The sequence below is a fragment of the Pseudophryne corroboree genome, chromosome 7 (assembly GCF_028390025.1).
Source record: "Pseudophryne corroboree isolate aPseCor3 chromosome 7, aPseCor3.hap2, whole genome shotgun sequence".
NCBI lineage: Eukaryota > Metazoa > Chordata > Amphibia > Anura > Myobatrachidae > Pseudophryne > Pseudophryne corroboree.
The window spans coordinates 59,484,199-59,511,734 of NC_086450.1; the positions used below are offsets into that span (position 1 = coordinate 59,484,199).

Here is a 27,536-nt window from a genome sequence, read left to right on the forward strand (position 1 = left end):
AACTCCGTAAGGACCATGGGGATTATACCAAAGCTCCCAAACGGGCGGGAGAGTGCGGATGACTCTGCAGCACTGAATGAGAGAACTCCAGGTCCTCCTCAGCCAGGGTATCAAATTTGTAGAATTTTTGCAAACGTGTTTGCCCCTGACCAAGTAGCTGCTCGGCAAAATTGTAAAGCCGAGACCTCTCGGGCAGCCGCCCAAGATGAGCCCACCTTCCTTGTGGAATGGGCATTGACAGATTTTGGCTGTGGCAGGCCTGCCACAGTATGTGCAAGCTGAATTGTACTACAAATCCAACGAGCAATAGTCTGCTTAGAAGCAGGAGCACCCAGCTTGTTAGGTGCATATAGGATAAACAGCGAGTCAGATTTTCTGACTCTAGCCGTTCTGGAAACATATATTTTCAGTGCCCTGACAACGTCTAGCAACTTGGAGTCCTCCAAGTCCCTAGTAGCCTAGGCACCACAATAGGCTGGTTCAGGTGAAACGCTGACACCACCTTTGGGAGAAACTGGGGACGAGTCCTCAATTCTGCCCTATCCATATGGAAAATCAAATAAGGGCTTTTACAAGACAAAGCCGCCAACTTTGATACTCGCCTGGCAGAAGCCAAGGCCAATAACATAACCACCTTCCACGTGAGATATTTCAGATCCACGGTTTTTAGTGGTTCAAACCAATGTGATTTTAAGAAACTCAACACCACGTTAAGATCCCAAGGTGCCACAGGAGGCACAAACGGGGGCTGACTCTGCAGCACTCCTTTTATAAATGTCTGAACTTCAGGTACTGAAGCTAGTTCTTTTTGAAAGAAAATCGACAGAGTCGAGATCTGTACCTTAATGGAACCCAATTTAAGGCCCATAGTCACTCCTGCTTGCAGGAAATGCAGAAATCGACCTAGTTGAAATTCCTCTGTTGGGGCCCTTTCGGCCTCACACCATGCAACATATTTTCGCCATATGCGGTGATAATGAGTTGCTGTAACCTCTTTCCTGGCTTTAGTAAGCGTAGGAATGACTTCCTCCGGAATGCCCTTTTCCTTCAGGATCCGGCGTTCAACCGCCATGCCGACAAACGCAGCCGCGGTAAGTCTTGGAACAGACAGGGCCCCTGCTGCCGCAGGTCCTGTCTGAGTGGCAGAGGCCATGGGTCCTCTGATATAAATTCTTGAAGTTCTGGGTACCAAGCTCTTCTTGGCCATCCACGAATATCGTTCTTACTCCTCGCTTTCTTATTATTCTCAGTACCTTTGGTATGAGAGGCAGAGGGGAGAACACATAAACCGACTGGTACACCCACGGTGTTACCAGAGCGTCCATAGCTATCGCCTGAGGGTCCCTTGACCCGGTGCAATATCTTTTATAGCTTTTTGTTGAGGCGGGACGCCATCATGTCCACCTGTGGCCTTTCCCAATGGTGTACAATCCTATTGGAAGACTTCTGGAGGAAGTCCCCATTCTCCCGGGTGGAGGTCGTGTCTGTTGAGAAGATCTGCTTCCCAGTTGTCCACTCCGGGAATGAACACTGCTGACAGTGCTAACACATGATTTTCCGCCTATCGGAGAATCCTTGTGGCTTCTGCCATCGCCATCCTGCTTCTTGTGCCGCCCTGTTGGTTTACATGGGCGACTGCCGTGATGTTGTCTGATTGGATCAGTACCGGCTGGTTTTGCCGGCCTCAGGGCATTGTAAATGGCCCTCAGGTCCAGAATATTTATGTGTAGGGAAATAACCTGACTTGACCAAAGTCCCTGGAAATTTCTTCCCTGTGTGACTGCCTCCCAGCCTCAAAGGCTGGAATCCATGGTCACTAGGACCTAGTCCTGTATGCCGAACCTGCGGCCCTCTTGAAGATGGGCACTCTGCAGCCACCACAGTAGAGATACCCTGGTCCTTGGAGACAGGGTTATCAGCCTATGCATCGGAAGATGCGATCCGGACCACTTGTCCAACAGGTCCCTCTGAAAAGTTCTTGTATGGAACCTGCCTAATGGGATTGCTTCGTAGGAAGCTACCATTTTTCCCAGGACTCGCGTGCAATGATGCACCGCTACCTATTTTGGCTTCAGGAGGTCTCTGACTAGAGATGACAACTCCTTGGCTTTCTCCTCCAGGAGAAACACTATTTCTGGTTTATGTCCAGAACCATCCCCAGGAACAGTAGACGTGTCATAGGAACCAGCTGTGACTTTGGACTGTTTAGAATCCAACCATGCTGTTGTAACACTTTCCAAAATAGTGCTACCCCGACTACCAACTGCTCCTTGGACCTCGCCCTTATAACGAGATTGTCCAAGTACGGGATAATTACAACTCCCTTTTTTTTTTTTTTTTTGAAGGAGTATCAACATTTCGGCCATTACCTTGATAAAACACCCTCGGTGCCATGTACAGTCCAAACGGCAGTGTCTGGACTTGGTAATGGTAATCCTGTACCACAAATCTGAGGTACTCCTGGCGAGGATGGTAAATGGGGACATGCAGGTAAGCATCCTTGATGTCCCAGGATACCATGTAATCCCCCTCGTCCAGGCTTGGAATAACCGCCCTGAGCAATTCCATCTTGAACTTGAATTTTTGTGTTCAAGGATTTTAAATATAAAATGGGTCACACCGAACCATGCGGTTTCGGTACCCCAACCCGTGTGGAATAGTAACCCCGTCCTTGTTGAAGTAGGGGCACCTTGAGTATTACCTGGGAATACCGCTTATTAATTGCCTCTAGCACAGCCTCCCTGCCTGAGGGAGTTGTCAGCAAGGCATATTTTAGGAAACGGCTGGGGGGAGACATCTCGAATTCCAGCTTGTACCCCTGAAATACTACTTGAAAGAAACAGGGATCCACCTGTGAGCGAGCCCACTAATTGCTGAAATTTTTGAGACGGCCCCCCACCGTACCTGGCTACACCTGTGGAGCACCCGCGTCATGGTGTGGCCTCACAGGAGGCGGGGGAAGAATCTTGATTCTGGGAACAGGCTGACTGGTGCAGCTTTTTTCCCTCTACCCTTGTCTCTGTACAGAAAGGAAGCGCCATTTGACCCGCTTGGTTTTCTGAAGCCGAAAGGACTGTACCTTTGTCTGTGAGGAAACCTGAGGTAAAATTATTTCTTCCCAGCAGTTGCTGTGGATACGAGGTCCCAGAGACCATCCCCAAATAATTCCTCACCCTTATAAGGCTCTCTATGCGCTTTTTAAGTCAGCATCACCTGTCCAGTGATAGGTCTCTAATACCCTCCTGACAGAATGGACATTACATTTATTTTGGATGCCAGCCGGCAAAATATCCCTCTGTGCATCCCCCATATATAAGACGACGTCTTTAATATGTTTTTATGTTTTCCAACTAGTATCCCTGTTTGACAGGGTCACCGACCACGCTGCAGCAGCACTATCTGCAGGTCTCAGTCTAGTACCTGAGTGTGTAAATACAGACTTCAGGATAGCCTCCTGTTTTTTATCAACAGGTACCTATTAAAGTGGCCGTATCCTAAGACGGCAGTGCCACCTTTTTTGACAAACGTGTGAGCGCCTTATCCACCCTAGGGGATATCTCCCAGCGTAACTTATCCACCTGGCGGGAAAGGGTACGCCATCAGTAACTTTTTATAAATTACCAGTTTCTTAACGGGGGAACCCACGCTTTCACACACTTCATTTATTCATCTGATGGGGGAACAAAACACTGCCTGTTTTTTTCTCCCCAAACCTAAAACCCATTTTTAGAGGTGCTTGGGTTAAAGTCAGAAATGTATAACACATTTTTTATTGCCGGGATCACGTCACGGATGTTCCTAGTGGATTGTGTATATGTCTCCACCTTGTCGACACTGGAGTCAGACTCCGTGTCGACATCTGTGTCTGCCATCTGAGAGAGCGGGCGTTTTTGAGCCCCTGATGGCCTTTGAGACGCCTGGGCAGGCGCGGGCTGCGAAGCCGGCTGTCCCACAGCTGTTACGTCATCCACCCTTTTATGTAAGGAGTTGACACTGTCGGTTAATACCTTTCACCTATCCATCCACTCTGGTGTCGGCCCCACAGGGGGCGACATCACATATATCGGCCTCTGTTCTGTCACCATATAAGCCTCCTCATTCAACATGTCGACACAGCCGTACCGACACACCGCAGACACACAGGGAATGCTCTAAACGAGGACAGGACCCACAAAAGCCCTTTGGGGGGACAGAGTAAGAGTATGCCAGCACACACCAGAGCGCTATATATATACAGGGACTAACTGAGTTATGTCCCTAATAGCTTTTATATAATATACTGTATACAGTGCCAATTTTAATGCCCCCCCTCTCTTTTCCCTCTTACTGTACTGTAGAATTGCAGGGAAGAGCCAGGGAGCTTCCCTCCAGCCGAGCTGTGAGGGAAAAATGGCGCCAGTGTGCTGAGGAGATAGGCTCCGCCCCTTTTTCGCGGCCTATTCTCCCGTTTTTTTATGGAATTCTGGCAGGGGTATTTACCTCATATATAGCCCCTGGGGCCATATATTGAGGTATTTTAGCCAGCCAAGGTGTTTTTATTGCTGCCTCAGGGCGCCCCCCCCCAGCGCCCTGCACCCTCAGTGACCGGAGTGTGAAGTGTGTGAGAGGAGCAATGGCGCACAGCTGCAGTGCTGTGCGCTACCTTGGTGAAGACAGAGTCTTCATGCCGCCGATTTTCCGGACCATCTTCTTGCTTCTGGCTCTGTAAGGGGGACGGCGGCGCGGCTCCGGGACCGAACATCAAGGCTGGGCCTGCGGTCGATCCCTCTGGAGCTAATGGTGTCCAGTAGCCTAAGAAGCCCAATCCGGCTGCAAGCAGGCGAGTTCGCTTCTTCTCCCCTTAGTCCCTCGCTGCAGTGAGCCTGTTGCCAGCAGGTCTCACTGAAAATAACTAATTCTAAGACTATAACTTTCTAAGAGCTCAGGAGAGCCCCTAGTGTGCATCCAACCTCGGCCGGGCACGAAATCTAACTGAGGCTTGGAGGAGGGTCATAGTGGGAGGAGCCAGTGCACACCAGGTAGTCTAAGATCTTTCTAGAGTGCCCAGCCTCCTTCGGAGCCCGCTATTCCCCATGGTCCTTACGGAGTTCCCAGCATCCACTAGGACGTTAGAGAAATAATCACTCCCCCCTGCTATGACCCCCTGGTACCCCTGAGGTAATGCAGAGGGAAAATGGCGCTGGTGAGCTGCTGGATCCGCTTATAGTGAAGGCCCCGCCCCCTCAATGGCGCACAGTCTAACCGCTTTTTTATACTGGCTGAGGTAATCTAGTGCTTAAAATGGAGAGAAGTCAGTTTTAAGGCTGTGTTTGCCAGTGTGGGTACTGTGTACAGTGTACCGATACACAGCTGTGTACTGTGTCTGGAGACGCATTCTGCCCCAGTCAGAAGCCGTGCGTCTCCGTACCCTCATGCCGCCATAATGACCGGTGACTAGCTAACCGGGACGTCGGCTTAGTACTCACCACTCTTCATTCTTCTGGCTCTGTTAGGGGTGGCGGCGTGCTGCGGGAATGCTCGACATGGTGGGGCTTGCGAATAGTTCCCTCAGGAGCTAGTGTCCTGTCAGCGAGGAACAGGACCATTAACCCTTTGGGAGGTTGCCCCCCCCCCCCCCCAAGTCTGACGAAGCAGGTAGGCTGGTGCCATCCAGTCCTGCCTGAAAATAACATACGGATAAAATAAATGTAGAAAACTCTTCAGGAGCTTCCTTAAGCGTGACTGGCTCCTCCGGGCACATTTTCTAAACCAAGTCTGGTAGGAGGGGCATAGAGGGAGGATCCAGCCCACACTATCAAATTCTTAAAGTGCCCATGGATTCTAGTGGACCTGTCTATACCCCATGGCACTAAATGGAACCCTAGTATCCTCTAGGACGTAAGAGAAATCACATCAGTCATGAACAAGTCTGGCAGCAATGTCCCACAACACCCTGCTCAACTATTTATCTCCTGGAAGAACAGAGTTCTGAGTTAATTCAATCTACTTCAAGTAGGGTTACCAGTCAGTCACGACCACCCTCTGCATAAGAAAAGCCAGCTGACGGCTGCAGATGTACGTATGTGGCATGTGGTCCCCTGTACAAGTGCAAACCAAGGAATTTTCAAAGCTCACAGTCACGAGTGCATTTCCAGCACTCACCTTATGTGTCTCTCCCCAGTACCACTCCCATTCCTACCTCTCTCCCTTAGAATGCAAGGCCCACCTTCCTCTTGTCTCATTCCGCTCCCATAATTAAAGTTACTATGCCATTATTGGCATGCATGTAATTATGAATTTGCATGTAAAGAGGCATAGACAGGCTGGTGACTGTTAGGGCTACCTTGTTTGTATCACTGCTCCATACCACTCTGTGGAACTGTGTGGTGTCTATGAATAAATGTTTATATAAACATATATTCACTTTTTTTTTATTTTAGCTTTAGTAACTTTTTGAAACAAATATTTTTTCACATTATATTGTATATGGTCATGAACATTATATGTGTAAAAAAACAAAAAGATGGTATGCATTTATTCCACCCCATATCTGAGGTTTCTACATATAGAACTAACACTCAAAAGCATTTACCATTAATGTATACGGTGGAGGATCTTCTTGATGACCAGCAACACTGGAGCGCACATGGGCTTTATCTGTAGATTGGGACAAGGTTCCTGTGTTGGATGTAGCATTTGCAGAGGTTTCAGTGTCTCCTTCTATTGTCACACTGCATGGGACAAATGTTGGAACTCTCAAAGGTGCTGCAGGCTTGTAGATGGACGGCCCTGAAGTAGGCTTTGAAAGTAAGCTCTCAGGGGAGGACACACTTTCACTTACAGCAGTTCCTTCTTTAACCAAAGAAGTCGGGGTATTTGCTACAGAGACTGTGTCTGACAATTTCCAGTCGTTTGATGTGAAGACAGAAGCTGGTTTACTGACCGTCTGTGCAGCAGTTGGCTTATCTGTTGTGCCTCCTGCATTGGCCTCTCTTTCCGGTACCAGCGTTCCAGCGGTTGAAGGCCTGGTATTTTTCTGCACAGCATCCCTTACATTGAATAATTTAGCTCTACCTCTGCTTTGGCCATTTGTGGCATGCATCGGTTTCACTGACTTAACAGGCACGTAATTGCTACCAAGTTTACCAACGTAAGTGGGTGCATTAGGTTTCATATTAATATCTGGTGTGAAAATGTTGGTATTTGTCATGGGAACCTGTAGGGGACATGGAGTACAGCTGGGTGATGAACTTAGTGGATACATATATGGAACAGCCATTGGATATGGTGTGCCACTGTAAGCCATGTTTGGGTAAGGTGCAGGTAACATCCACTGGCTGCCAGGAGGCATGACACTAGGGCTATTGCTGTACGATGTAGCTGGAAATACTTTATTTACATTATTGTGAGGAAAGAACCCATATTGGTTTGTTACGCTCATAAAGAAATCTCTCCCGCTTCCACCACCTTGCGCTATGGGAGTGTCGACATGTGGGCCTGTTTTGGGTGCCCTGCCAAATGCTGACGGCAGCGAAGGATAACATCCTTCAGGCACAGTGCTGCCAATCTTGACTCCTCCTTGGGGCAAAGTTCCAGATGTTTTGAATGCTATTGGAAAATTGCTGTTGGAGTTGTTGACTGCACGAACTTTTAGTTTTTTCCCCCAAAGCTCCTTTAAATTCATTTCTTTTACAGCAGCCTGTGCTTGTTCTGGACTAGTGAAGATCAGTACAGCATACCTTCAGATGGAACCAGGACAAAACACAAGTAAATTAAGGTGTACACTTTATACTTAAATATGTGTCTGCCAGTAACGGGGTTTAGTATGAAATACCTACAATCAAAATCCCGGCGGTCAAAATACAGACAACAATTGACAGACGGTCAAAATCCCAACAAGGTCAAAATCCCGACATTTAAAAATAAGATTTTACTAAACGGTAAATCTATTTCTCGTAGTCCGTAGAAGATGCTGGGGACTCCGTAAGGACCAAGGGGAGAGACGGGCTCCGCAGGAGACATGGGCACTTTAAGAAAGAATTTAGTTCCTGGTGTGCACTGGCTCCTCCCTCTCTGCCCCTCCTCCAGACCTCAGTTAGAGAAACTGTGCCCAGAGGAGATGGACAGTACGAGGAAAGGATTTTTGTTAATCCAAGGGCAAGATTCATACCAGCCACACCAATCACACCGTACAACTTGTGATAACAATCCAGTAAACAGTATGACAATAACATAGCATCAGTTCACGCCCGATGCAACAATAACGTAACCCTTATTGAAGCAATAACTAAATACAAGTATTGCAGAAGAAGTCCGCACTTGGGACGGGCGCCCAGCATCCTCTACGGACTACGAGAAATAGTTTTACCGGTAAGTAAAATCTTACTTTCTCTAACGTCCTAGAGGATGCTGGGGACTCCGTAAGGACCATGGGGATTATACCAAAACTCCCAAACGGGCGGGAGAGTGCGGATGACTCTGCAGCACCGATTGAGCAAACATGAGGTCCTCCTCAGCCAGGGTATCAAACTTATAGAATTTTGCAAAGGTGTTTGTACCCGACCAAGTAGCAGCTCGACACAGCTGTAGTGCCGAGACCCCTCGGGCAGCCGCCCAAGAAGAGCCCACTTTCCTAGTGGAATGGGCCTTGATCGATTTAGGTAACGGCATTCCTGCCATAGAATGCGCCTGCTGAATCGTGTTACAGATCCAGCGAGCAAGAGTCTGCTTTGAAGCAGGGCCGCCAAGCTTGTTGGCTGCATACAGAACAAACAGTGCTTCTGTTTTTCGGACTCTAGCCGTCCTGGCTACATAAATTTTCAAAGCCCTGACCACATCAAGGGACTCGGAATCCTCTAAGTCCCGTGTAGCCACAGGCACCACAATAGGTTGGTTCATATGAAAGGATGAAACCAATTTTGGCAGGAACGGAGGACGTGTCCGCAATTCCGCTCTATCCATATGGAAAACCAGATAGGGGCTTTTATGTGATAAAGCCGCTAATTCCGACACTCGCCTAGCCGAAGCCAGCGCTAATAACACGACTACCTTCCAAGTGAGATATTTCAACTCCCCCATTTTCAGTAGTGATGAGCGGGTTCGGTTCCTCGGAAACCGAACCCCCCCGAACTTCATCCATTTTACACGGGTCCGAGGCATACTCGGATTCTCCCGTATGGCTCGGTTAACCCGAGCGCGCCCGAACGTCATCATCCCGCTGTCGGATTCTCGCGAGTTTCGGATTCTATATAAGCAGCCGCGCGTCGCCGCCATTTTCACTCGTGCATTGGAAATGTTAGGGAGAGGACGTGGCTGGCGTCCTCTCCGTTTATTAATGTTGAGCAAATATTTGTGCTTATTGCTTAATTGTGGGGACTGGGGAGCAGCTGTATTATATAGGAGTACAGTGCAGAGTTTTGCTGACCAGTGACCACCAGTAATATACGTTCTCTGTCTAAAAAACGCTCCATATCTGTGCTCACAGTGCTTTATTGTGGGGACTGGGGACCGGGGACCAGCAGTATTATACAGGAGGAGTACAGTGCAGAGTTTTGCTGACAGTGACCACCAGTATATATAGGAGTACGGTACGGAAGGCCACTGCTCTACCTACCTCTGTGTCGTCAAGTATACTATCCATCTAGATTCTATACCTGTGGTGCATTTTAGTTTTGCAGTTTGCTGACAGTGACCACCAATATATATAGCAGTACGGTACGGAAGGCCACTGCTCTACCTACCTCTGTGTCGTCAAGTATACTATCCATCTAGATTCTATACCTGTGGTGCATTTTAGTTTTGCAGTTTGCTGACAGTGACCACCAGTATATATAGCAGTACGGTACGGAAGGCCACTGCTCTACCTACCTCTGTGTCGTCAAGTATACTATCCATCCATACCTGTGGTGCATTTCCATACCTGTGGTGCATTTCAGTTGTGCGCAGTATATATAGTAGTAGAGCCATTGCTATTGATACTGGCATATAATTCCACACATTAAAAAATGGAGAACAAAAATGTGGAGGTTAAAATAGGGAAAGATCAAGATCCACTTCCACCTCGTGCTGAGGCTGCTGCCACTAGTCATGGCCGAGACGATGAAATGCCATCAACGTTGTCTGCCAACGCCGATGCCCAATGTCATAGTAGAGAGCATGTAAAATCCAAAAAACAAAAGTTCAGTAAAATGAGCCAAAAATCCAAATTGAAAGCGTCTGTTGAGAAGCGTAAACTTGCCAATATGACATTTACGGCACGGAGTGGCAAGGAACGGCTGAGGCCCTGGCCTATGTTCATGGCTAGTGGTTCAGATTCACATGAGGATGGAAGCACTCATCCTCTCGCTATAAAACTGCAGTGCCACTCCTAGATGGGCCAGGTGTTTGTGTCGGCCACTTGTGTCGCTTAGCTTAGTCACACAGCGACCTTGGTGCGCCTCTTTTTCTTTGCATCATGTGCTGTTTGGGGACAATTTTTTTGAAGTGCCATCCTGCCTGACACTGCAGTGCCACTCCTAGATGGGCCAGGTGTTTGTGTCGGCCACTTGTGTCGCTTAGCTTAGTCACACACCGACCTTGGTGCGCCTCTTTTTTTCTTTGCATCATGTGCTGTTTGGGGACTATTTTTTTGAAGTGTCATCCTGTCTGACACTGCAGTGCCACTCCTAGATGGGCCAGGTGTTTGTGTCGGCCACTTGTGTCGCTTAGCTTAGCCATCCAGCGACCTCGGTGCAAATTTTAGGACTAAAAATAATATTGTGAGGTGTTCAGAATAGACTGAAAATGAGTGTAAATTATGGTTATTGAGGTTAATAATACTATGGGATCAAAATGACCCCCAAATTCTATGATTTAAGCTGTTTTTGAGGGTTTTTTGTAAAAAAAAAAAAACACGAATCCAAAACACACCCGAATCCGACAAAATTTTCAGGGAGGTTTTGCCAAAACGCGTCCGAATCCAAAACACGGCCGCGGAACCGAATCCAAAACCAAAACTCGAAAAATTTCCGGTGCACATCACTAGTTTTCAGTGGTTCAAACCAGTGTGACTTTAGGAAGTCCAAGACCACATTAAGGTCCCAAGGAGCCACCGGAGGCACAAACGGAGGCTGAATATGCAGTACTCCCTTAACAAAAGTCTGAACTTCTGGGAGAGAAGCCAATTCTTTTTGAAAGAAAATGGATAGGGCCGAAATCTGGACCTTAATGGAGCCTAATTTAAGGCCCAAATCCACTCGTTTGTAGGAAGTGAAGGAAACGGCCCAGATGGAATTCTTCCGTAAGAGCATTCCTGGCCTCACACCAAGAAACATATCTTCGCCATATACGGTGATAATGTTTTGCTGTTACTTCCTTCCTAGCCTTTATCAGCGTAGGGATAACCTCAACCGGAATACCTTTTTCCGCTAGGATCCGGCGTTCAACCGCCATGCCGTCAAACGCAGCCGCGGTAAGTCTTGGAACAGACAGGGTCCCTGTTGCAACAGGTCCTGCCTTAGAGGAAGAGGCCACTGATCTTCCGTGAGCATTTCCTGCAGATCTGGATACCAGGTCCGTCGTGGCCAATCCGGAACAACGAGGATTGTTCTCACTCTTTTTCTTCTTACTATTCTCAACACCTTGGGTATGAGAGGAAGAGGAGGAAATACATAGACGGACCGAAACACCCACGGTGTCACGAGGGCGTCTACCGCTACTGCCTGAGGTTCTCTGGACCTGGCGCAATACCTCTGTAGCTTTTTGTTGAGGCGGGACGCCATCATGTCTATCTGTGGCAGTTCCCACCGACTCACAATCTGTGCGAAGACTTCTGGATGAATTCCCCACTCTCCCGGGTGTAGGTCGTGTCTGCTGAGGAAGTCTGCTTCCCAGTTGTCCACTCCCGGAATGAACACCGCTGACAGTGCACTTGCATGATTCTCCGCCTAGCGAAGAATCCTGGTGGCTTCCGCCATTGCCGCTCTGCTCCTTGTGCCGCCTTGGTGGTTTACATGAGCCACTGCGGTGATGTTGTCTGACTGGATCAGAACTGGTTGGTCGCGAAGTAAGGCCTCCGCTTGACGTAGGGCGTTGTATATGGCCCTTAGTTCCAGGATGTTGATGTGCAGACAAGTCTCTTGACTTGACCAAAGACCTTGGAAATTTCTTCCCTGTGTGACTGCTCCCCAACCTCGGAGGCTTGCGTCCGTGGTCACCAGGATCCAATCCTGAATGCCGAATCTGCGGCCCTCGAGAAGGTGAGCACTCTGCAGCCACCACAGGAGTGACACCCTGGCCCTGGGGGACAGGGTGATCAACAGATGCATCTGTACATGTGATCCAGACCACTTGTCCAACAGATCCCATTGGAAAGTTCTCGCATGGAACCTGCCAAAGGGAATGGCCTCGTATGAGGCCACCATCTTTCCCAGGACTCGAGTGCAATGATGCACGGACACCTGTCTTGATTTCAAAAGGTTCCTGACCAGAGTCATAAGTTCCTGGGCTTTTTCTATCGGAAGATAAACCCTTTTCTGGGTCGTGTCCAGAATCATGCCCAAGAAAGGCAGACGAGTCGTAGGAACCAACGGCGACTTTGGGATATTGAGAATCCAGACGTGTTGTTGTAACACTTTCAGTGAAAGAGATACGCTGTTCAGCAACTGCTCTCTTGATCTCGCTTTTATAAGGAGATCGTCCAAGTATGGGATAATTGTGACACCCTGCTTGCGCAGGAGCACCATCATTTCCGCCATTACCTTGGTGAAAATCCTCGGAGCCGTTGAGAGACCAAACGGCAACGTCTGAAATTGGTAATGACAGTCCTGTACCGCAAATCTTAGGTACGCCTGATGAGGTGGATAAATGGGGACATGAAGGTACACATCCTTTATGTCCAGTGACACCATAAAATCCCCCCCTTCCAGGCTGGCGATGACCGCTCTTAGCGATTCCATCTTGAACCTCTTCAAGTATAGGTTCAGAGATTTTAAATTCAATATGAGCCTGACCGAACCTTCCGGTTTCGGAACCACAAACATGGTCGAATAATACCCCCTTCCCTGTCGAAGGAGGGGAACCTCGACCACCACCTGCTGAAGATACAATTTTTGTATTGCATTTAACACTATCTCCCTCTCTAGGGGGGAAGACGGTAGGGCCGATTTGAAAAACCGGCGAGGAGGCACCTCTTCGAATTCCAGCTTGTAACCCTGAGACACAATTTCTATTGCCCAGGAATCCACCTGGGAGTGAACCCACATGTGGCTGAAATTCCGAAGACGCGCCCCCACTGGCCCCGACTCCGCCAGTGGAGCCCCAGCGTCATGCGGTGGATTTTGCAGAGGCCGGGGAGGACTAATGTTCCTGGGAACTAGCTGTATTGTACAGCTTCTTTCCTCTGCCCCTCTCTCTGGCAAGAAAGGACGCACCTCGGACTTTCTTGTTTCTTTGTGAACGAAAAGACTGCATTTGATAATGCGGTGTTCTCTTGGGCTGTGACGGAACATAAGGCAAAAAATTTGACTTTCCAGCCGTAGCTGTGGAGACCAGGTCCGAGAGACCTTCACCGAACAATTCCTCACCCCTGTAAGGTAAAACCTCCATATGCCGTTTTGAGTCGGCATCACCTGTCCATTGCAGAGTCCACAGGACCCTTCTGGCAGAAATCGACATAGCGTTTATTCTAGAACCCAGCAGACTAATGTCTCTTTGAGCATCTCTCATATAAAGGACAGCGTCTTTAATATGCCCCAGGGTCAATAAAACAGTATCCCTATCTAGGGTATCAAACTGCTCTGATAAGGTATCAGTCCATGCCGCTACTGCACTACAGACCCAGACCGACGCGATTGCCAGTCTGAGCAAGGTACCTGAATGTGTATAAATGGACTTCAGGGTACCCTCCTGTTTGCGATCAGCAGCATCCTTGAGGGTAGCCGTATACTGGGACGGCAGGGCTACCTTTTTGGATAAGAGAGTTAAAGCTTTGTCCACCCTAGGGAAGGATTCCCATCGTAACCTGTCCGTTGGCGGGAAAGGATACGCCATAAGAATCCGTTTGGAAATCTGCAGTTTTTTATCTGGAGATTCCCAAGCTTTTTCACATAACTCATTCAGTTTGTGTGAGGGGGGAAAGTTACCTCAGGTTTATTTCCCTTATACATATAAACCCTTGTGTCAGGGACAGGGGTTTCCTCTGTGATGTGCAAAAACTCCTTAATTGCTATAATCATATATCGGAGTGATTTAGCCAACTTTGGCTGTAACTTTGCATCATCGTAATCGACACTGGAGTCAGAATCCATGTCGGTATCTGTGTCAACAATTTGGGATAGTGGGCGCTTATGAGACCCCGGCGGTCCCTGCGACATAGGATCAGGCACGGGATGAGACCCTGACTGTCCCAATGCATCAGCTTTGTCTAATCTTTTATGCAAAGAATTAACATTATCATTTAAAACCTTCCACATATCCATCCAATCAGGTGTCGGCGCCGTCGGCGGAGACACCACATTCATTTGCTCCCGCTCCTCTCCCACATAGCCTTCCACATCAGACATGTCGACACAAGCGTACCGACACACCACACACACAGGGAATGTCCTTTCTGAAGACAGTTCCCCCATGAGGCCCTTTGGAGAGACAGAGAGAGCGTATGCCAGCACACACCCCAGCGCTATATAACCCAGGAATAACACAGTAACTTAATGTTAACCCAGTAGCTGCTGTTTATATACTTTTTGCGCCTAATTATGTGCCCCCCCCCTCTATTCAACCCTCTTCTACCGTGTATCAGCAGGGGAGAGCCTGGGGAGCTTCCTCTCAGCGTGCTGTGGAGAAAAACTGGCGCTGGTGAGTGCTGAGGGAGAAGCCCCGCCCCCTCGGCAGCAGGCTTCTGTCCCGCTTAAATTTTATTTCTTTGGCGGGGGCTCCTACATATATACAGTGCCCAGCTGTATATATGTGTTTATTTGCCAGAATGAGGTCCCAAAATGCTGCCCAGGGCGCCCCCCCTGCCCCCTAACAGTGACCGGAGTATGTGTAGGTGTGTGGAGCAATGGCGCACAGCTGCAGTGCTGTGCGTTACCTCCAGTGAAGATCACGAAGTCTTCTGCCGCCTGTGAAGTCATCTTGCTTCTCATACTCACCCGGCTTCAGTCTTCCGGCTCTGCGAGGGGGACGGCGGCGCGGCTCTGGGACGGATGGCGAGGGTGAGATCCTGCGTACCGATCCCTCTGGAGTTAATGGTGTCCAGTAGCCTAAGAAGCAGGACCTAGCTTCAGAGAGTAGGGCTGCTTCTCTCCCTTCAGTCCCACGATGCAGGGAGTCTGATGCCAGCAGAGCTCCCTGAAAATAAAAAACCTAACAAAAAACTTTCTATCAGCAAACTCAGGAGAGCTCACTGAAAAGCACCCAGCTCCTCTGGGCACAGAATCAAACTGAGGTCTGGAGGAGGGGCAGAGAGGGAGGAGCCAGTGCACACCAGGAACTAAATTCTTTCTTAAAGTGCCCATGTCTCCTGCGGAGCCCGTCTCTCCCCTTGGTCCTTACGGAGTTCCCAGCATCCTCTAGGACGTTAGAAAATACAGAAAAGGGCAAAATACCGACATTTAAAATGTTGACATGTCAAAAAGTCGACAAGTTTTATATTAGTTTTTTTGTGTGTGAATGTCGACATACAGATGGAGCATTCTTCATCTTTGCCTTTAGTGTTCACGCTAGGCTGTTTTAGCAAGGTGCTGCGCCCTGCCCGATTTTTTTAAGGGCCAAATCCACCCTGCACTTTCTGCGGCGCCCTGCTAAAACAGCCGCCCGCTTCCTGCCCTTCCAGTGTGTAAAGATTCCGTGCGCCATTCACGCTGTGGGAGAGAGCTTGGGGACACAGCACAGCATCTCCGTAGGTGCTGGGCACGCCCCCAACAGTGACACAGACGGCCACCCACGCCCCCTGTAATAACGTCTGCGGGCCGCACCGCCCACTTAAATGATGTTGCACGGCCATGGCCATGCCCCCTTTTCGGCCGTGTGCGTGCACACACATGTGCCCTTGCTGTCTGGCGCCCTGCCCTCTACATTTTCTAGAGGGACCACTAGCCTTTAATAGGATTAATTGATCCAGGGCAGTAGGACTTAATCCCCTGATGTATTGTTCTCTCTGTATTGTATTGCAGCTGAGAACAATAGATTAAAGACTTATGCTAATAAACCATGGTGCACCCCCTCCAGGTCCACTGGGATGGTAAAGTATGAACAAGTCGGTTTCAATGATGAAAATCATGAAAAACACATGTTGGCTTTTTGACCTTGTCTGTATTTTGACAGTCGGTCAATGGTTGTCGGTATTTTGACCGCATCCCCCAATAACACACCAATGTCCTAAAAATGACTGAAAACGACCATGACGCTGCACCTTCTGACATCTACATTTACAGTCTCTATTCTCATGAACTGCATATACAGTAAATGGTTAAATAAAATGCAGTATCTCCGTAGTTAGTGTATAAGATTTATTGATCCTGCATTGCATGGAACATGACAAATGCATTGATTAAAATCATTAAAATCATGAGCGTTTCAGCAACCAATTAACCCAAGGGTGCAACAGCGTATTAATGCACATAAAATTTTAAAAAAATTGACAGCCAGGAATAAATGCATTTAATAAATAGGAGCTTCTCTCCCAGAAAAGCACAGGTTTAGCTTCATAACAAAACAAATTGAAATTTTTGTAATGCAAATAATAGAGGTTGCTAAAAGCCTTTAGCTATGTTCCTCAACTGCCAGTCCCTTTTCCAGATGATCTAGCCTCAATACGCTACGCAGCATGAGATGTCTGGCGATAGTGAGCCGCCAGGTCCCATGCAACTCTGCTAGCATCGGGCATTGGTTAGTTGTAACGCAACGTGACTAGGACACACCAAGAGATGGTGATAAGTAATTCTATATATATATATATATATATATATATATATATATATATATATATATATATATATATATATATATATATTTATTTCTCTTACGTCCTAGAGGATGCTGGGGACTCCAAAAGGACCATGGGGTATAGACGGGATCCGCAGGAGCTTGGGCACACTAAAGAGACTTAAGACTGGGTGTGAACTGGCTCCTCCCTCTATGCCCCTCCTCCAGACCTCAGTTAGACTTTGTGCCCAGGAGTGACTGGATGCACACTAGGGGAGCTCTACTGAGTTTCTCTAGAAAATACTTTTTGTTAGGTTTTTTATTTTCAGGGAGCACTGCTGGCTACAGGCTCCCTGCAGCGTGGGAGTGAGGGGAGAGAAGCAGGACCTACTTCTGTGAGTTTCAAGGCTCTGCTTCTCGGCTACTGGACACCATTAGCTCCAGAGGGTTCGATCACTTGGTGCGCCTAGCTGCTTGTTCCCGGAGCCACGCCGTCACCCCCTCACAGAAGCCAGAAGTCGGGTGAGTATGAGAAGATCAGAAGACTTCAGGACGGCAGAAGACTTCAGTGACGGAAGGTACAGCACAGCGGTAACGCTGTGCTCCATGCTCCCACACACATCACCAACGGTATTTCACTGGGTGCAGGGCGCTGGGGGGGGGGGGGGGCGCCCTGGGCAGCATGTTACTGAAGTTTCTTAGGGCGGCACAAACATTGTGGGTGCCTCGGCACCGTGTACAGACCCCCGCCAGCATTTTTAAACAGTTTTGAATTTGGCGGGCCGAAGCGCGCCGGGAAGGGGGCGGAGCTTTGTCCCGCAGCTCTCCGGCGCCATTTTCCCTGCAACACGCGGCTGAGGGTTAGAGACGCTGCGGGGACCTCCACGATTCTCCAAGTAACGGGGGGCTTTTTCAGAGGGGGGCCGCAGTGTGGTGCTTAATAGTGAGATAAGGCAGCGCTGGGTACATATATTGTTTTTTGCGATATATGGGCGCTGAGGTGTGAGCTGGCATACTCCCTCTGTGTCCTCTATCTGGGCTTTATTCTAGGCCTGTCACCTAGCAGGGACGTTCTGTGTGTTGTGGTGTGTCGGTACTACGTGTCGGCATGTCTGAGGCTGAAGCTTATTCACCGGAGGAGGTTATTGGGGGAGCGGATGCGGGGCTAGAGTTGGGACTGTCGACGCAGCCGACACCTGATTTGCTAGCATTGCTCAGTACGATGAACTCGAATATAGCTTCCTTATCAAAGAGATTAGATAATTCTGAGGCACAGACCCAGGTGTGGAAAAAGTCTATGGAAGAGGCTTTGTCTCAGGTTCAGACCCCGTCTGGGGCGCAAAAGCGGCCATTTACTCAGGTGGTAGATACTGATACCGACACGGACTCTGATTCCGACGTCGATTTCACTGAGGCAGCGTTACATCCACGTTTAGTTAAGAGTATTCAGTACATGATTGTGGCTATAAAAGATGTTTTACACATTTCTGATGAACCTGCGGTACAGGAAACTAGGATTTGCTTGTTCAAGGGAAAAAAACCTGAGGTGAAATTTCCCCCTTCTCATGAAATGAATACTCTTTGTGAAAAGGCTTGGGAGTCGCCGGATAAGAAATGGCAGATTCCCAAGAGAATTTACATGGCGTATCCTTTCCCCTCTGAGGACAGGGAAAAATGGGAGACATCTCCAACTGTTGACAAAGCTTTATCTCGTTTGTCTAAGAAAGTGGCGCTTCCGTCTCCTGACACGGCAGCTCTCAAAGATCCGGCGGATCGCAAGCTGGAGACGTCTCTGAAGTCCATTTTCGCTAATCCAGGTGCATTACTCAGAACCGCTGTGGCGTCGGTATGGGTGAGTAGTGCTATTGCTAAATGGGCTGAGAATTTAGCTAATGATATGGATACTCTGGATAAAGATAATGTCCTTCTAACTCTTGGTTATATTAAGGACGCTGCAGATTACATAAAGGATGCGGCGAGGGACGTCTGTCTCTTCGGTTCAAGAACCAATGCCATGTCGTTATCAGCCAGGAGGGCCCTGTGGATCCATCAATGGAACGCTGATACCAACTCCAAGAGGGCTATGGAAGCGCTACCCTTCAAAGGTACTGTCTTGTTTGGGGACGGCTTGGCTGACCTGGTCTCGACCGCGACTGCGGGTAAGTCCTCTTTTCTTCCTTATGTTCCCACACAACAGAAAAAACCACATCAGCAGATGTAGTCCTTTCGTCACAATAAATACAGGCGTGGAAAAGGCTCGTCCTTCCTCGCTTCAAAAGGTAGGGGAAGGGGAAGAAAACCTTCTGCAGGTTCAGGCGCCCAGGACCAAAAGTCCTCCCTTGCTGCTACCAAGTCCACCGCATCACGCTGGAGCTTCCCTGGGGGAGTCCGAACCGGTGGGGGGCCGTCTACGAAGTTTGTCAGGTCTGGATTCAAAATCAGGCCTGGATCCCTGGGTACTAGAGATCGTGTCTCAGGGATACAAACTGGAGTTTCAGGAGATGCCCCCTCACCGGTTCTTCATTTCGGCATTATCAGTAGGTCTTCCGGACAGGGAGGTGGTGCTAGCAGCGATTCAAAAACTGTGTCTACAGAGGGTCATTATTCCTGTTCCCTCGTCTCAGCGGGGGGAGGGGTTCTACTCGAGCCTCTTTGTTGTGCCGAAACCGGACGGTTCGGTCAGACAAATTCTAAATTTAAAATCCCTCAATCCATACTTGAAAGTTTTCAAGTTCAAGATGGAATCCCTTCGAGCTGTGATCTCCAGCCTAGAAGGGGGGGATTTTACGGCGTCAGTCGAAATAAAGGATGCCTACTTACATGTGCCGATATATCCTCCGCATCAGGCTTTCCTCAGGTTTGCGTTACAGGATTCTCATTACCAATTTCAGACGTTGCCGTTTGGGCTTTCCACGGCTCCGAGGATTTTCACCAAGGTCATGGCGGAAATGATGGTGCTTCTTCGCAAACAAGGGGTTTCAATTATCCCGTACTTAGACGATCTCCTGATAAAGGCGAGGTCCAAGGAACGATTACTGAAAAGTGTGGAGTTGTCTCTTATCGGTCCTGCGACAACACGGATGGGTCCTCAATTTGCCGAAATCCCAGTTGATTCCGACCACTCGGCTTACATTTCTGGGCATGATTCTGGACACGGAGTTACAGAAGGTATTCCTTCCAGAAGAAAAGGCTCTGGAATTGCAGACGATGGTCAGAGAACTTCTGAAGCCGTCGAGTGTGTCGATACATCATTGTACTCAGGTTCCAGACTGGCCAAGAAGGGCCTGGTACCCGGATCTTCAGGACTTGCTGGTGGAAGATCCTTGGCCGCTTCCTCTAAGGGAGGATCTGTTGTTACAGGGTCCATGCGTGTTTCCGGACTTACCGCGGCTGCGTTTGACGGCATGGAGGTTGAGCGCCAGATCTTCGCTTGTAAGGGTATTCCCAGGGAGGTCATTCCAACTCTCATTAAGGATAGGAAAGAGGTTACGGTGAAACACTATCACCGTATCTGGAGGAAATACGTTTCCTGGTGTGAGGTTAAAAAGGCTCCTGCGGAGGATTTTCACTTGGGTCGTTTTCTCCACTTTTTACAGGCGGGTGTAGATGCAGGCCTGAAATTGGGTTCCATCAAAGTGCAAATTTCGGCTTTGTCTATTTTCTTTCAAAAAGAGTTAGCTACCCTCCCAGAGGTTCAGACTTTTGTGAAGGGTGTAATGCATATCACTCCACCGTTTGTACCGCCTGTAGCGCCATGGGACCTTGATGTCGTCTTGCGGTTCCTCATGTCTTCCTGGTTTGAACCTTTGTGGAAGGTTGAATTAAAATTTCTCACTTGGAAGGTGGTTATGCTTTTGGCGCTGGCATCTGCCAGGCGAGTATCGGAATTGGCAGCTTTATCTCATAAGAGTCCGTACTTGATTTTTCATGCGGATAGGGCGGAATAGAGGACTCGTCAACAATTTCTACTAAAGGTGGTTTCGTCATTTCACATTAACCAACCTATTGTGGTTCCGGTAGCTTCGGAAGAAGTGGCGATTCCAAAATCTCTGGATGTTGTAAGAGCGTTAAAAGTTTACGTTTCTAGGACAGCTGTTACTAGGAAAACTGAAGCGTTGTTTGTTTTGTATGCGGCCAACAAGGTTGGTCATCCCGCGTCAAAACAGACTATTGCACGCTGGATTTGTAGTACGATCCAACAGGCTCATTCTTCGGTGGGGTTACCGGTGCCGAAAGCGGTTAAAGCCCATTCTACTAGAAAGGTGGGCTCATCTTGGGCGGCTGCCCGAGGTGTTTCGGCACTACAGATTTGCCGAGCGGCTACTTGGTCGGGTTCGAACACTTTTGCTAAATTCTATAAGTTCGATACCCTGGCCAATGAGGACCTGGCGTTTGCTCAGTCGGTGCTGCAGAGTCGTCCGCACTCTCCCGCCCGTTCTGGAGCTTTGGTATAATCCCCATGGTCCTTTTGGAGTCCCCAGCATCCTCTAGGACGTAAGAGAAAATAGGATTTTGGTACTCACCGTTAAATCCTTTTCTCCTAGTCCGTAGAGGATGCTGGGCGCCCGTCCCAGTGCGGACTCTTACTTGCATTATGTATATTTTTTTGCTGGTTAAGTTAGTTATACACGACTTGTGTATTGGTTTATTACAGCTGGTTGCTGGAGTTTTATGCATACTGTTATCTGGTTTGGTGTTATTCCGGTTGTACGGTATGTTTATTGTGTGGGCTGGTAATTTGGTAGCCCTTAGTTAAGACAAAAATCTTTCCTTGTGGTGTCCGTCTCTCCTGGGCACAGTTCCTATAACTGAGGTCTGGAGGAGGGGCATAGAGGGAGGAGCCAGTTCACACCCAGTCTTAAGTCTTTTTAGTGTGCCCAAGCTCCTGCGGATCCCGTCTAAACCCCATGGTCCTTTTGGAGTCCCCAGCATCCTCTACGGACTAGGAGAAAAGGATTTAACGGTGAGTACCAAAATCCTATTTTCATATGTATATTGTGTGCAATGGAGTCTGCATACGGTGCGCAACGGAACTTGTATTGGACAAAAGCTGCGGCTGCTACATAGCAGCACTTCGTGGAGTTTCACAGACTCAGTCGCACACATATATAAGTGTCACATATCTAATTGCCAAACACAGTCTCCTTGTGCCTCCTAGCCACATCGTAGTGCGACTAAGGGCCTAATCCAGACCTGATTGCAGCAGCAAAATTTTTCTCTAATGGGCAAAACCATGTACATTGCAAGGGGGGGGAGGGGTAGATATAACATGTGCAGAGAGTTAGATTTGGGCACATGGTTTTGCCCATTACAGAAAGATTTTGCTTCTGCAATCAGGTCTGAATTAGGCCCTAAGACACAACGCCTGACGCTAGCAAAGTCTCAAGGCACCTGGAGTGTCAAAATGGTCTATTTGGTGCGACTGCAGCAATGATGTATCGGGACACATCTGTATGTATCTTTCTCAGTCAATAATGGTAAGTAATCACTAAGCATTCAGTATTGATACATAAAAGGGGGAAATTCAACTGTTTTGCATGCCCGATCTCCCATCTTAAGTGACGGGATATCACGGTGCGCAATTCAATTGTTGTTGTTTATTTATCGCGCCCAGACAGGCCAGGTTTAGCCACTTAAAACGGCTAAACCCTACCAAAGTGCTAGGCACGATGTGAGAAGTGCCGTTTGGGGCGGATCAGCGTGCCCAAACGTAGCAACAACTGAATTGCTCCGTTTGGCGCTATCTAGTGGTGGACATGGGGAGTAACGATTGAATTTTCCCCAAAGAGTTTACACTTTTTTCTTTTTTGCCTCTTCAAATTCATCTACACATTCAAAATAACTTCAGCAAATTTTACCTGGACATCATAGACGAGTCTTCAAGAAAAACATTAGACACCTTATATTTCTGGAAGACATTCAACACTTGTTCCTAAAACAAAATGATGAAAGGTGTTTATTTTCTTAAAATCAGGATTTTGGTACTTACCGATAAATCCCTTTCTCCGATTCCACAGGGGCCACTGGAGCACAGTTACAATGGGGAAATAGTAGGCAGTAATTGGGAGCTGGCACTTTAAAAATTCTAACACTGTGGCTAGCTCCTCCCCTACTATGTCCCCCCTCCAAGCCAGTCTACGTAAAACTGTGCCCGAGGAGAGCTGTAATAAACAAACTTGAAGGTAGAGGAGGTTAACGCCGCCATGTAAACCAGGATAACACAAAACAACCCTGGAACTTAACCTAACAAAAAGGTAAAACTGAACCAAACAAGCAGTCACATAGTGATCTGTAAACCGTTAAGCAAAAAAGGAGGAAACAGCGCTGGGTGGGGGCGTCTAGTGGCCACTGTGGAATCGGAGAAAGGGATTTATCGGTAAGTACCAAAATCCTGATTTCTCCTTCATCCACTAGGGGCCACTGGAGCACAGTTACAATGGGGACGTCCCAGAGCTCCCAAAACGGGTGGGAGAGCGCTGAGAGTCCTGTAAAACCGCTCGGCCAAACTGCGATGCAGAGGCCGCAAACGTGTCAAACCTGTAGAATTTGACAAACGTATGTCGGCCTGACCAAGTAGCCGCCCGACATAAAGTAGTCATGGAGACCCCACGGCAGCCGCCCACGAAGGTCCCACAGAGCGCGTAGAGTGCGCTGAAATCGAAGATGGAGGTTCCCGAGAAGCTGCCAAATAAGCTTGTCTGATGGTCAGTCGAATCCATCGAGACAAAGTCTGCTTAGAAGTAGAGATGAGCGGATTCGGTTTTACTCGGTTTTACTCGGTTCTCAAAACCGAATCTTATTGGCTCACGGATGTCACGTGTTTTGGATAGCCAATAAGATTCGGTTTTGAGAACCGAGTAAAACCGAATCCGCTCATCTCTACTTAGAAGCCGGCCAACCACGGCGACCAGCATCGTAGAGAACAAATAAGGAATCTGACTTCCGAATAGTTGAAGTCCTCTCCACATAGATCTTGAGCGCCCTGACAACGTCCAATGATCTCGAATCCGGAGAGTCCACCGAGAGTGCCGGAACCACAAGAGGCTGATTGATGTGAAAATCAGACACCACCTTAGGTAGAAAAGACATGCGAGTACGAAGCTCGGCCCTATCCGCATGAAACACCAGGTAAGGAGACCTACAAGAGAGAGCACCAAGTTCCGACACCCGTCTAGCTGAAGCCAGCGCCAGGAGAAGAACCACCTTCCAGGTGAGATATTTTATCTCCACTTATTCCAGGGGCTCAAACAATGAAGACTGCAGAAAGGAGAGGACCAGATTGAGGTCCCATGGCGCTGTCGGAGGGCGGAAGGGAGGCTGTATTCGAAGAACCCCCTGAAAAAGTCTGGACTTCCGGCAGCAGGGCTAACTTTTTCTGGAAGAAAACCGAAAGAGCAGAGACCTGCACCTTTAGTGAACCTAGTCCTAAGCCTGCTGAAAAATCTGCCTGCAAAAAACGGAGAAGGCGGGCTAAGCAAAACACGGAAGGAGAAAATTCTCGATGTTCACACCAGGCTACATAAGCCTTCCAAATGCGGTAGTAGTGAGACGATGTGACTGACTTTCTAGCCCGAAGCATAGTAGGTATAACCGTACGAGGAATCCCCTTTTCAAGATGGCTTTCTCAACAGCCACGCCGTCAAACGTAGCCTGCGTAAGTCTGGATAAAGAAAAGGACCCTGTTGTAGAAGATCGTCTCGTAGTGGCAGGGGCCAAGGCTCGGCTACCGACAACAGGTGTAGGGTGGAGTACCATACCCTGCGTGGCCAATCCGGAGCCACCAGGAGGACCAGCGCATTTTCTCTCTTGATGCGCTGCAGAACCCGTGTCAACAGCGGGAACGGAGGAAAGAGGTAAACGAACTGGAAATTCCAAGGAGCCGTGAGAGCATACACGCCCGCCGCCGCCGGGTCCCTCGTCCGAGAGTAATAAAGAGGCAACTGATGGTTCAGGCGGGACGCCATGAGGTCGATCTGTGGTCTTCCCCACCGGCGGACCAGTTGCCAAAACACCTGGGGATGTAGAGACCACTCTCCCGGGTGCATATCCTGTCGGCTTAGATCAGTGGTTCTCAAACTCGGTACTCCACACAGTGCATGTTTTGCAGGTAACCCGGCAAGTGCACAGGTGTATTAATTACTCACAGACACATTTTAAAAGGTCCACAGGTGGAGCTAATTATTTCACTTGTGATTCTGTGAGGAGACCTGCAAAACATGCACTGTGTGGGGTCCCGAGGACCGAGTTTGAGAACCTGTGGCTTAGATAATCGGCTTCCCAATTGTCCACTCCCGGAATGAATATCGCCGAGAAGGACAGAGCATACTTCTCCGCCCAGAGAAGGATGTTGGTGACCTCCCTCATCGCTGCACGGCTGCGAGTGCCGCCCTGACGGTTGATGTACGCCACCGTCGTGGTGTTGTCGGACTGAACTCTGACAGCTCGACCGCGTAGTAGGTGATGCGCCTGAAGCAGAGCATTGTACACCGCCCTTAGTTCGAGAATGTTTATGGGGAGAGCGGATTCGTGTATTGACCAGCGCCCCTGAAACCGATGTTCCAGGGTCACTGCTCCCAAGCCTCGCAGACTGGCGTCCGTGGTGAGGAGAGTCCAAATCCCATACACCGAACCGCCTTCCTTCCAACAGATGCGTCGACTGGAGCCACCAGAGAAGCGACGACCGTGCCTTTGGAGATAGCGTCACCCGCTGATGAAGGAACAGATGAGATCCTGACCACTGATGTAGAAGACACAGCTGAAACGGTCGAGAGTGGAAGCGACCGTACGGAAGAGCTTCGAACGCTGCTACCATCTTTCCCAGAAGGCGAATGCACAGATACACTGACACCCGACGGTTTCGAAGAACCGACCTTACCAGTGTCTGCAAAGACAGGATCTTGTCCTGAGGAAGGAAAACCTTCTGACGGACCGTGTCGAGAATCATCCCCAGAAACAACAGCCGTTGTGAGGGGCATAAGTGAGACTTCGGGAAATTCAGGATCCACCCGTGACGAATCAGAAGGTCCTGCGTCATCCGGATATTCTGAAGCAACAGTTCTGCCGAGCCTGCTTTTATTAGCAGATCGTCCAGATAGGGAACAATCGTCACACCCTGCTTCCGAAGTAGGGCCATCATGACCGCCATGACCTTTGTGAATACTCTGGGAGCAGAAGAGAGACCGAAAGGAAGGGCCTGGAACTGGAAATGAGCGTCCTGTATCGCGAACCGGAGAAAAGTCTGATGAGGAGGCCAAATGGGAACATGTAAGTATGCATCCTTGATGTCTAAGGATGCCAGAAACTCGTTTCTCTCCAACCCCGCAATAACAGACTGGAGGGACTCCATCTTGAACTTGAATACCCTCAAATACGAATTGAGATCCTTCAAGTTCAGGATTGGCCTGACTGAGCCGCCCGACTACGGTACGAGAAACAGGCTTGAGTAATAGCCCTGTTTCCGATGATGAGGGAACAGGGATCACCACACTTGCGGATAGAAGCTTCTGGACCGCTGCCTGTAAGGAAACTCCTCGGTTGTCGGAAACTGGCAAACCTGTGGTAAAAAAAACGCTGGGGCGGTTGTTTCCTGAAAATGGAGCTTGTAACCGCAAGTGATTAGATCCCGGACCCAAGCATCTGGACAGGACTGTACCCAGACCTCCTTGAAATCCCACACACGAGCTCCCACCCTGTGATCTCCCAGGTGGGAGGGAAGCCCGTCATGCGGTGGTAGTGGTAGAGGACTTAACCTCTGACTGGGCTGAGGCCGCGGACCCCTGCCGCTGCCTCTACCTCTATGGCCACGGAAGGTAGAAGTTCCTCCCCTGGCCTCGAAACCTGGAAGGGGTACGAAAGGAGCGACCCCTATATGACCTGCGAGTGGCTGGAGCAGCAGAAGGAAGATAAGTCGACTTACCACCGGTGGCCTGAGAGATCCAGGCATCCAGATCCTTACCAAACAGAACCTCACCCGTAAAGGGCAACGCTTCTGCTGCCCTTTTGGATTCCGTATCCGCTTGCCACTGCCGGAGCCAGAGAGCTCTGCGGGCCGCAATTGCTAAAGCGGAAATCCTAGCCCCGAGAATACAGATGTCCTTGGACGCTTCGCAAAGATAAAGGGCTGATTCACGGATGTGTTCTGCCCACTGTATCAATCGATCCACCGGCAATTCGTCACGAATTCCAGAGGACAAGTGCTCCGCCCAAGCTTCGATCGCCTTGTTGACCCAACAACCTACCTGCGCCGGGCGATGTAATACCCCCGCCGCCGAGTAAGCGAAGTTGCTCCCGGAACAGGTAGGACCGCGTCTTTTTGGACGGATGAGACACCGAAGGATCCACAATCGGAGAGGTCTCATAACGTTTCCTGCTATCTGTGGGAAAAGGATAGGAAGACAACAGTTTTCTTGATACCTGAAATTTTGCGTCTTGATGTTTCCAGGCTGTCGTTATGAGCGCATCCAGCTCCTCCGAAACTGGAAAAGTCACCGGCAAGCATTGGTTGGTGCCAAACCTTGAAGGGCGCAAGGCGTCCTGCTCTGTCTCCTCCACATGTAATACTGAGCGAATAGCAGTAATAAGAGCCTCTATACCCTGAGCTACTGGTTCAGAGTCCCCGTACACCTGATTGTCATCAGTATCCGGTATATCGACAT

The 27,536-nt window shown here is 49.0% G+C and overlaps 1 protein-coding gene and 1 long non-coding RNA gene across 5 annotated transcripts in view; one reads left to right on the forward strand and one right to left on the reverse strand.

Annotated features, from left to right (window-relative positions):
* LOC134944545 (uncharacterized) overlaps positions 1–27,536 on the forward strand; it is a 145,040-nt gene that overhangs the window by 89,710 nt on the left and 27,794 nt on the right. The gene's annotated exons all lie outside the window — the stretch shown is intronic.
* RBM44 (RNA binding motif protein 44) overlaps positions 1–27,536 on the reverse strand; it is a 457,239-nt gene that overhangs the window by 28,874 nt on the left and 400,829 nt on the right. For 3 of the 4 annotated variants that reach the window (XM_063933176.1, XM_063933175.1, XM_063933177.1), the window contains 2 exons: positions 22,740–22,813; positions 6,572–7,718 (listed from right to left, as the gene is read on the reverse strand). In XM_063933176.1, coding sequence (XP_063789246.1) covers positions 6,572–7,718; positions 22,740–22,813 — 1,221 coding nt within the window. The remainder of the gene's footprint in view (positions 1–6,571; positions 7,719–22,739; positions 22,814–27,536) is intronic. The other variant, XM_063933178.1, reaches the window with a different exon arrangement.